Source organism: Formica exsecta, unplaced genomic scaffold (assembly GCF_003651465.1).
Source record: "Formica exsecta isolate Colony F162 unplaced genomic scaffold, ASM365146v1 scaffold933, whole genome shotgun sequence".
Lineage (NCBI taxonomy): Eukaryota > Metazoa > Arthropoda > Insecta > Hymenoptera > Formicidae > Formica > Formica exsecta.
Window position 1 is genome coordinate 334,066 of NW_021853700.1, and position 10,828 is coordinate 344,893.

Genomic DNA, 10,828 nt, shown 5'->3' on the forward strand with positions numbered 1-10,828 from the left:
AGGTGGAGGAGCATATCCGGAGATACATGTTGCACAAGATTCACTTGGAATGGGGATAAAACACAAGGAAATCACAACCGATGCGTTTGTAATACTTGCTGCAAAGGTAGTTAGAAAAATTTGATGCCCAATATACCTCAATATATATGAAAGAGATAATACTGATATATAATAAGAAATGTATGTAACTTGATTTCTTTGATTAAATGAAGTTGTTTTTGATTTTAGGATTCTCCAATCCCTTGGATTAAACATCTTGCTGCAGATGATAGACGTTTGCAGGAAGTACAAAAAGTTAAAGAAGACTTTGCAGAATTAGCTGAGAGTGTTTGTATTGCTCATAGAAAAATCCGAGAAGGTAAAGAAATGTATGCAAAATTTAAGAAAAAGATGGCTCAAAGAAGGAGGCTCATTTGAGACATCTCGACTAAAAGGCCCGAAAAGCGCGACATTAGGTTTGTATAATTGCATCTGATTTCTGATGATTGTAATAATAAAGAAGTATATTTGATGTGTAAGAAAAAAATTTTAATTAAGAAAAAATATTTTATAAAAAATCAAATAAAATAACATACGAGCAACGATTTATGGCCAATTTCTTATTTAAGGGTCTCTACTCTTGAACACACAGTTCTCCTATCGAAAAGTCCCTATCGATTAGCCAATCGACATATTTGACAATCTTGCTGTTTCTGCATTACTCGCGCGACTTTCTATGTACTTTTGATTCCGTGGCGAGAATATACGGACGTGATAGGTGATAGCAGAATTATATTTCGACGAAATCGTATTATCGCGAAGCTCAAATTGTTCTAAAACGGTAAAATCTGCGACACGGCATGGTGATCAGTGCTTACAGATGAAACTCGAAGATAGTTTTCCTTAAAAATGGTAAGTTCACAGGCTTATTTTGATATGTGCTATTTCGATATTTCGCCTATAAAGATAACCTCACATAAGGGACGGAAAATTACGTGCGCATGAAAAAGAGGGAAAACTTCGAAAAAACCTCGAGATACGGAGCGATTTCGGATTTTTTTTGCGTCATCGCGCAGTTTTCCGACTCGTTTCGTGAGAAAAATTCGCAGCCCTTGCACGTTTTTACTAGGAGAGAAACTTGTCATATGGTAGCATGTCGTGCTGTGTATTTCATTTCTTTCTGTTCTGTTTAATTCAAAAGCGTTTCTGTGCGTGCGACTTCGGTTTGTCAACCCTGTCGATTTGGCATGCGTAGAATATAAACGATGTTTTCAACAAATTTCTTTTTGTACAAGAAGATGCAAGTCACGAAGATAACCGTTGACGTAGATAGAGAAAAGGATAATATTTTTTTATAATAGATTCATGTCACACACCGTGTATCTCAAGCTATATGATACATTTGTATAATCTATAAAGGATAAAGTGTCATCTTTAATTCTGTGTATGTGCCATGTCACAAATTTGCTATTCTAATTATATCGTATAGCATCCATTTACAGGATTAAAGAAGATTTTAGCAAAGCTGATTAAATGATATATTGACAATGTGCCATAAATAGAATGGTTTAGTATTACACATGGCATTATAACTTTCAATTTTTTCTCGCATAGATTCTTAATAACACATCTATGGAAAAAAACAGTAAAATAATATCTTATTTGTGTAAAATTAGATTGTCATGATGCCATGGAAAAATTTCCACTGAAGGGTACAGCGTTCTTGAACTCTACAATCCCTCACTCAAATGCAAATGCTACAACATATCATTCAGTTGATGCAAAGGTATGTTAATTTCAATCTGCATCTTCTTGTCTTGTATTATCTGGCTATTATTTAGGCTTGAATCAATATTTTTTTTATGATGTGTATATATATGTATAAATATTATTTTATTTTTTTAATAATCTAACACATCTTACATATGTTCCTTATATGTATATTGTTGCATGTTAAAAATTGTCAAACCAAAAAAATAAAATAAATATGTTTTATATTTAATTTTTTTAAATAGAAATTTTATCTATAAAGTATCTTTTATTTTGTGTTAAAATTTAATTCTAAACTTTATAGCGCAATAGATGATAATGTTATTAAAAAAAGATATAGAGTTTTTGTAAGGTATAATGTACTGATAAAATGCACATAATTTCCAGAACATAAAGTATGGTGATACTAAAACAGAAGATGTACGACTACGAACCGGAAGACGCGAGACAAATTTAAGCAGCGATGATGACATGCTAGATATCAATCATCACATGTCTCATCATTCGGATAACAATATGTTATCAGATTGTGTTCGCATTGACGATGCATCTTCCCATAGTAAGTTGTTTAGAAGTTATTTTATTAATGTTGCAAACGTATCACGCATTTGTTACTGAACGGGTACTACGTGAAGTATTTTTATTTATTTTTAGCAAATGTTATAAAGAAACATGCAGGAAATTTTACAATACTAAGCACGAGTCCATTTTTGTAACTCTGTTAAATCGAATTTAATAGTCTTATAACACCTCTATTGGTCCTATATACATCCTCTAGCTTGAAAAATATCATACATTATCACTTCCTGTTGAAGAAACTTGAGGAATGTCTGTTGATCTGCCCATCTCATCTGGTGACGTATATCCCTGAGTGATACCAGTTAGACAAATTGAACCAAATTTCTTAATATTCTCGGCATATCATAGTGACAAAATGTGTAAGTTAGCACAAATAATGCCAATATATTTCACTTATTAATAAAAATATATAAAGAGATAACAAATACAATTGTGGTATACAAATAGATATATCAGTCCTGTATGTTAATCAATCTGTTGTGTTTTCAAATAATCAAATATTATTTTTTTGATAGAGGCCTTATAGTTTTATTAAGAATAAGCTAGTTTCATATGCACAAGTCTACTATAATTTCTTTGTCTCTTCAGCAAAATATAATAATACATACATGCATTTGTTTTCTAATTAAGAATGATAATAAAATAAAATCTATATTTTTTAAATATTTTAATATTTTTTTTGTTTCGGAAAAAAAAATGTTGAATAATTCCATTATAATCTATCTCATTTATATATATATCTTTTCTATGCATGTAAAATAATATATAATAAAATAAAAAAGTGTGGAGCATTTATTTCATAGTCTTAAATTTCAATACAGAAATTTTTATATTGTTACACTTTTAACTATGACATATACATTTAATGTATAAATAAAGTGATATAAAAATATGCTAAAGTATTGCTCTCTTGTCTTACTATTTTAGAATTTGGTCAACTATTATAACTATTACTACTGAAACTATGGAAAACTATTTGCAATTCTCTTACATTTGCAATATTTAGAGCAATACTGTTCACGCCATCATTAAATATCTATATACAACAGATAAAAATATTGAAGATACGATTACGATTCTGAGAAATTCCATCACGCGATATATTTTATTTATTCTCATCATGAAATTTTCTAATTTATTTTATTAGTTTCAGTTGACTCCGATGACATACCCGGCATCGGACAGTATGATGATTTTCATACTATCGATTGGCAACGGGATATTGCGCGAGACCGGATGCGGCATCGTTATATCGTGAAGAAGAAACACGATTCCATCTGGGGTTTAATAAAGGGGGCTCACGATGCATGGTCTGGATGGCTGTGCGTCTTACTAGTTGGACTTTTTACGGGTGTGGCCGCTGGTGTTATAGATATTGGCGCTTCCTGGATGACAGATCTGAAATTCGGTATCTGTCCGCAAGCTTTCTGGTTAAATAAGGAGCAATGCTGTTGGAGTTATAACGAAACTACATTCGATGGCGGAAATTGTTCACAGGTTAGTTGTATGATTCCCCAGTGATAGTGGTAAATTTTTTCTTTGATTAATGTATACAGCGTAATATTTTTGCAGTGGTGCACGTGGCCCGAGCTATTCAATCAATCAAAAGATGGTGCAGGACCTTATACAATTTCATACTTATTTTATACAGCATGGGCCCTTCTATTTGCGGCACTTTCCGCATCTTTAGTACGAATGTTTGCACCATATGCTTGTGGTTCTGGAATACCTGAGGTAAACCTATTCTCAATTTTTTTTTTTTTAGATTTTTTCTAAATAATAATTATTTTTCAGATAAAAACGATTTTGAGTGGCTTTATTATCCGTGGATATTTGGGTAAATGGACACTGATTATTAAATCAGTAGGTCTGATTCTTTCTGTATCGGCGGGCTTAAGCTTGGGAAAAGAAGGTCCTATGGTGCACATTGCATGCTGTATAGGAAATATATTTTCTTATCTATTTCCAAAATATGGTAGGAATGAAGCGAAGAAGAGAGAAATTTTATCTGCCGCAGCTGCAGCAGGAGTTTCCGTTGCTTTTGGAGCTCCGATTGGCGGCGTACTATTTAGCTTAGAAGAGGTATTATCTGAAAAATTAAGCATATAAATCTATTTCAAGATGGTCTCAACCTTCTACTAAGACTAAAGATTTTGGCAAGATTCTATAATTGTATTACTCTACATCTTTAAATTATATTACGTGTAACGAAATTAGGCATATGTGTATATTTGTTTCAGGTCAGCTATTATTTTCCACTAAAGACTTTATGGCGATCGTTCTTCTGTGCTTTAATAGCTGCTTTTGTACTACGTTCCATAAATCCATTTGGAAATGAACATTCAGTATTGTTTTACGTAGAATATAATAAACCTTGGATATTTTTTGAATTAATTCCTTTTGTCATACTTGGTATAATTGGGGTAAGTAAATTTTTTTACACAATTATTGCCAACTATCGAATTTGTAAAAGACAGCACATATTTAAAAATAAATTTTCTTAATAGGGTATAATAGCAACATTATTTATCAAGGCAAATTTATTTTGGTGCCGTTATCGTAAAACTTCAAAATTAGGACAATATCCTGTAACTGAAGTGTTGATCGTAACAGTTGTAACGGCAGTAATCGGATATCCTAATCCATATACGAGGATGAGTACCAGTCAACTCATTTATTTATTGTTTAGCCAATGCGGGGTATCGAACGCGGATATGTTATGGTTAGTAATTATGAAGAAATATGTAACATTTTAATTGTTAATTTGCATTATAATTGTTAATTAATTAATAGATTAATGCTTATCTATGTATTTTCCGGTGTAGTATAAGCGAGTATATACATGACGAATGTTGAGTATATAAATTATTGAAGAAGTTCTCTGTCCTAATAGTGACTACAATAGAAATTTCACCGCTGTGAAATCCGCAATCGAGATTGCCGCAGCTGGCCCTGGAGTCTACAAAGCTATATGGCTACTTGTACTGGCACTGATACTGAAACTCATTATGACGATATTCACGTTTGGCATGAAAGTACCATGCGGTTTATTTATTCCGTCCTTATGTCTCGGGGCAATAATGGGTCGTATTGTGGGTATAGGAATGGAGCAGCTTGCATACAATTATCCTCACATATGGATGTTTAGCGAGGAATGTTCCATGGGTGTCGATTGTATTACACCTGGGTTATATGCGATGGTCGGGGCTGCCGCTGTTCTTGGAGGTGTGACCAGAATGACGGTTTCTTTAGTCGTCATTATGTTTGAATTAACCGGCGGCGTGCGGTACATTGTACCTTTAATGGCCGCGGCCATGGCGAGTAAATGGGTTGGCGATGCACTCGGAAAACAAGGCATTTATGATGCTCATATCGGTTTAAACGGATACCCATTTCTGGATAGCAAAGATGAATTTCAACATACAACTTTGGCGGCAGATGTTATGCAACCCAAGTAAACTAAATCATACAAAAGCACTTCTATATATTTCATATATATACGCGTGTGCGTACATGTGTGTGTGTGTGTGTGTATTTATTTATTTATTTATTTTATTTACAGACGAAACGAAGCTCTTCATGTCCTTACTCAAGACTCAATGACAGTTGAAGATGTGGAGAACTTGCTTAAAGAAACTGAGCATAACGGCTTTCCCGTAATAGTTTCTAAGGAATCTCAATATCTCGTTGGTTTCGTTTTACGACGAGATCTCAATCTTGCTATTGCTAATGCCAAAAGGATGATTGAGGACATCAGCAGGCAGTCGTTAGTTATTTTTACTAACGGAAATAATGTCCAAAGCCATTCGCCTCCGCCTTTAAAGTTAAAAAAAATCTTAGACATGGCCCCTATCACTATCACAGACCAAACTCCTATGGAAACTGTAGTTGATATGTTTAGAAAATTAGGATTACGCCAAACTCTTGTTACACATAACGGGTACGTATATATAAATAATTTATATATTAACATAGCTGTGTGCTAATTTTTTCTCAAACTAATATCGAGATATCACTTTTGCGCAGGCGACTTCTAGGTGTAATAACAAAAAAAGATGTTTTGAGGCATGTGAAGCAGCTTGACAATGAAGATCCAAATTCTGTTTTATTTAATTAAACAGTATGCTACGACAGCCAACTTAAAATTATCAATTTAATTCATAACAATAGCAGTATAAAAACGAACAACACATATATATCTATATACAGAGTGACCCGCAATGACCGCGCACTAAGTACATGGCATTATTCCTCACCAAAAACTGAGACGAAAAGTCCTGAGCCATTTTTTTTTTATAAAGCTTAATAAAGGAGTTATTATTGAGTAAAGTCTGACCAATCAGCGCCGATCTTTAGCCGAGCGCACATCAGTGAGCCGCGCGCCGTGAAGTGTGCACCGCCGTGTGCATACTACTAGGCGCGCGGCTCACCGACATGCGCCCGGCTAAAAGTCGGCGCTGATTGGCCAGACTTTACTCAATAATAACACTGGAATAACGCTATGTACTTAGTGGACGGTCATTGCGGGTCACCCTGTATATACATACAGAGAGATAATTTATATTAATTTAATTAAAATGTATTTTATATATATATCTATTCTGTCAATATTTACCTGCACATTTAAATCATTAAAACGTTGTATGTAATTAGAGAGAGGGAAATAAGCTTGCAATAGGCTACTAAATTTGTATATTCATCTTTGTTTGAAATAGAAAGTTTAAGATTTTATATCCGTGTATTTCGATCAGCGGATTTTATTTTTCATATTGTAATCAATAATAAATCATTATATTGACAATTCGTTATACAAATATATATAATTTACTATGTATGCACTTTTCTTGTAAATTACAATACATTAAAAGTATAGGACATGTATAAATAGTATATATATATATATATTAAATATTGTTATATCATATACAATTTTCTGAATGGCATGAAATTACATTAATATACGTTATATGGAATATTCTTATAATATTAAGTTAATGATAAATATTAAATTATTTTATTTTACATAATTGTTGCCACATCCTGTGACATACGCTATCGAACAATTAAGTTTTGTGACTCGCTTCGCATTTCTGAACTGTTTGATCCGTTTGTGCTGCTATTTTAGAAGGTTATTCACAACTCAATACTTAACATGTGATGCAAGTTTTAAATTATTTGGTTCAATAATCAGTTAATGAGATATAGTCACGCGAAGTTGTGTTACAAAATTTTGTTTAAAAATCAGTGTAATGGAAGGGAACGACAATGCGCCAACATTAAATTCTGCGTTAAATTAGAGAAGTCCTCAATAGAAACGTTACAAATGAATTCAAGCCTATGGAGAGTCAGCTATGTATAAAAGTAAGTAGTTTCGAAGATACAGATGACATAAAAAATAACGTGAATCAAATTTTGAAAGGATTTGCTTTAGAGGACTATCAGAACTGCTTTGAGTAATGGCGGAGATGTTGAACTAAGTATGTCGAGTTAGGTGGTGACTACATTGGAACGTTTTAACTGTCTAAGATTTGTACGATTAAAAATAAATTTTTTATATGAAAGTCTCGAAACTTAATTGTTCCACAGTGTACTTCTCATCCCTATATATACATAGATTTTATAATTAAATTTATATATTTGTTACTATACTTAAGGACTTTAATTTATTGTTTTGTCCTTTTGATTTTTGTCTTTTCGCGAGATATATATAAAATTACAAATGGTAATCATCTTATATATATTTAATTTATTTGGAAGCACATACAATATATATATATATAATTATATTAATTTAATACAAATTAAAAATTTTACTAAATTAAAATATTACAAACGTTTTCTTACATATTAAACATAATTGATTAACTTCACATGTAAAATCACTTAAAATACTAAACGTAAAAAAATATTTAAAATCATTTCTAAATTTCATACATAGTAAATATTCGTTAACAGTTCAATGCATAAATATATATATGAAGATATATATGAAGATATATATATGCACGCGCGGACGCGCACACATACAAACTATTTAAATTACATTGTCAACTAATCTTACGTTTCTTTTTCGAAAGAAAAAAAAAAGTTTTATGTCATGATTTAAAATAATTGTTTCTAAACCATCACATAAAATAAGTATTTGTTGACAATGCAACAAACAATTATATGTATGCATAAATATATGTGTATGTATGTGTATATATATACATATATATATATATATATATATATAACGAATATTCATATATATAACGAATCATATACCAAAACATATATATAACGAATACATATACTGAAGCATACATATAATGAATATTCTTTATATCGGTATTATTAGCCCCTTGAGAAGATCAAAACGGTTTCTATCTGGTTGTACACTCATATTTACATTAATTCCACCTATGCATACACGGACTCTCAAAAATCCAAGGTCATCGATATCTATTATTGTAGCTTTCTGGTAATTTCCATTTGGTTCTACTACACTAACACTCGCATTTCTACAAAGATATATAAAATATAAATATTATGAGAATATTATTATATAGGAATAAAATATTATAGGAATAAAATATATATATTATTATATAGGAATATAATATTAATATAGGAATAAATTAAATCCAAAATTACTTACTTATGCAACCAATATTTGTAATAAAGATCGTAGAAAAGTTGTATATTGTCACTTTCTACATTATCTAACAGAATTTCCAATTTATTAAATACAAGCGCCAAGTATCTTTCATAAGTGAGCTTTCCCAAATTTGTCTTATATTTTTGATTATATAGTGAAATCACCTTATTAATACATGTTGTAGGCTTGCTATTGAAGAGATTTATACCAGCACCTGAAATACATATTTTTATGTTTATTTTAAATAAAAAAAATTATTATATTAAAATTTATACTTGTATTATGACAATTATATACCAATATTGCAAACATAATTTGATCCATCCATACGTGTATGCACTATCAAGCCACCAATCTTAGTCGATTTACCGACATATATGTCGTTAGGCCATTTTATTCTTAGATTAATGTTCTATAATATATGAATTAATTGCATCAATAGTTATTATATAGTTATTATATAGTAATAATTTCAATATTTTTCAAGTATTTTAAAATAATATACCTAAAAATCTAGGATGTTCGTAAATTAAAGTCGCATAGTAAAATGACAAAAAAATGAAAAAGAAATACCTTGTATTCTGGAATAGATCTTACAGCCGATACCATTGCTACAGCGACAATATGCTGTAGAATCGGTATTTGCTTACCGAGAATCGACTTTATAGGAATGTGAATTTGTAAAGTAAACATGGCACAACCAATCGGACTAAGCCATATGTTGTTAATTCGCCCTAAAAATAACTCTTGTTATAATTTTTCCGTTTGCATACAAATGAAAAATGAAATACCTCGTCCTTGTGTTTGTTGTCGTGGAATAACCGCCAATCCGTGTATCATACGGTTTTGCATCACATCCATAGAGGATGTTAAGATATCTGAGTATATTACTAATTGACCTAGTTTTTTTGTCTGGAGCATCTGGAGAAATAGTTTTTCATAAAATTTAATCTGAAGTGCAAAAACCGAAAAATATCTCCTTTTCTTAATCTTATTTAATTATATGCTACAAATAGTATAATCATATAAAAATGCATGAAAGGGATCTTTTTTAAATGTGCACAATTACTATTAAGATATAGAAAGATTAGCATTAATTGTTTCAAGTATTGAAAAAAAAAAAAAATACCTCATAGTAATGCACAGGTGAGAAATTAATTGGATGAACTTTATTATTCATTATAATAGGTAAGAAATCCTCTGATGCAGTTTCTGGTATTTCTTCACTTGTGTAAAACTGGATCTTTAAATCTGACATTTGTAATGTGTTATTCTCTGTCTGGAGGTCCTCCAGGTTTTCAAGCAGCTCTGTTTTCAACTACAAATGCAACAACAACATTCTTTGTAAGTTTATGACAAATTGTAACCTTAAATTGTTAATTGTGTAATGTTGATAATGTTTGATTAAGATTATTATTGCTACGAAAACCGTTTATTATTAAGTTTACTCACATTTTCAGTTTGGCTTACAAGATAAGCTGGAGTATATACTATGGGCACTTCAGTACCACGATTTATCTCCATTTCTAGGTGCGTACTCAACAGATCACTGATTATTTCCAAACGTACAGCATTGCTCTCTTTGAGCGCTTCAAATAAATCCTCTTTGTCTTCGTATTCCGCCGGATCTGCCTCCAAATGAATCTGGGAAAATACTATTTTACCTCCACTACTGACTAGAGTTGCGACTAATATACTTGGAGTTTGCCATGTTTCTTCTTCACCCAGTATTTTCACATCAAACAAATGTGAATTTCCATCATCATCTGTAACACTAGTCGACTGTGGGACTTTTGGTAAAAGTATCCTATAAAAATAATGTGTTAATTTAATATATCTATAATATTTTTTTCTGTCTAT

At 31.3% G+C, this 10,828-nt stretch overlaps 3 protein-coding genes across 7 annotated transcripts in view; 2 read left to right on the forward strand and 1 right to left on the reverse strand.

The window, feature by feature from the left end:
- LOC115245246 (H(+)/Cl(-) exchange transporter 3) overlaps nucleotides 1–8,211 on the forward strand; it is a 10,141-nt gene extending 1,930 nt beyond the window's left edge. Inside the window, exons 1-11 of one of the 5 annotated variants that reach the window (XM_029823465.1) lie at nucleotides 713–891; nucleotides 1,656–1,765; nucleotides 2,137–2,308; nucleotides 3,476–3,825; nucleotides 3,901–4,062; nucleotides 4,123–4,410; nucleotides 4,569–4,751; nucleotides 4,836–5,050; nucleotides 5,222–5,782; nucleotides 5,891–6,268; nucleotides 6,355–8,211. In XM_029823465.1, the coding sequence (XP_029679325.1) occupies nucleotides 1,670–1,765; nucleotides 2,137–2,308; nucleotides 3,476–3,825; nucleotides 3,901–4,062; nucleotides 4,123–4,410; nucleotides 4,569–4,751; nucleotides 4,836–5,050; nucleotides 5,222–5,782; nucleotides 5,891–6,268; nucleotides 6,355–6,445 (2,496 nt within the window). In that variant the 5' untranslated portion in view covers nucleotides 713–891; nucleotides 1,656–1,669 and the 3' untranslated portion in view covers nucleotides 6,446–8,211. Of the gene's footprint in view, nucleotides 1–712; nucleotides 892–1,655; nucleotides 1,766–2,136; nucleotides 2,309–2,403; nucleotides 2,688–3,475; nucleotides 3,826–3,900; nucleotides 4,063–4,122; nucleotides 4,411–4,568; nucleotides 4,752–4,835; nucleotides 5,051–5,221; nucleotides 5,783–5,890; nucleotides 6,269–6,354 lie in introns of those variants that run through there. The other 4 variants (XM_029823468.1, XM_029823467.1, XM_029823469.1 and 1 more) reach the window with 4 other exon arrangements.
- Nucleotides 9–583, forward strand: LOC115245248 (SNW domain-containing protein 1-like). Its single transcript, XM_029823472.1, has 2 exons — nucleotides 9–106; nucleotides 229–583. Exons 1-2 carry the CDS (start codon nucleotides 50–52, stop codon nucleotides 415–417), a joined length of 246 nt encoding a protein of 81 aa, XP_029679332.1. The 5' UTR covers nucleotides 9–49; the 3' UTR covers nucleotides 418–583.
- A 337-nt stretch (nucleotides 8,212–8,548) lies between the features above and the next one.
- The window catches only part of LOC115245250 (biotin--protein ligase), a 6,592-nt gene continuing 4,312 nt past the window's right edge, over nucleotides 8,549–10,828 (reverse strand). The window contains exons 10-16 of the mRNA XM_029823473.1: nucleotides 10,421–10,775; nucleotides 10,098–10,286; nucleotides 9,760–9,889; nucleotides 9,542–9,702; nucleotides 9,266–9,380; nucleotides 8,969–9,182; nucleotides 8,549–8,831 (exon numbers count right to left, since the gene is read on the reverse strand). Of these exons, the coding sequence (XP_029679333.1) occupies nucleotides 8,651–8,831; nucleotides 8,969–9,182; nucleotides 9,266–9,380; nucleotides 9,542–9,702; nucleotides 9,760–9,889; nucleotides 10,098–10,286; nucleotides 10,421–10,775 (1,345 nt within the window). The 3' untranslated portion in view covers nucleotides 8,549–8,650. The remainder of the gene's footprint in view (nucleotides 8,832–8,968; nucleotides 9,183–9,265; nucleotides 9,381–9,541; nucleotides 9,703–9,759; nucleotides 9,890–10,097; nucleotides 10,287–10,420; nucleotides 10,776–10,828) is intronic.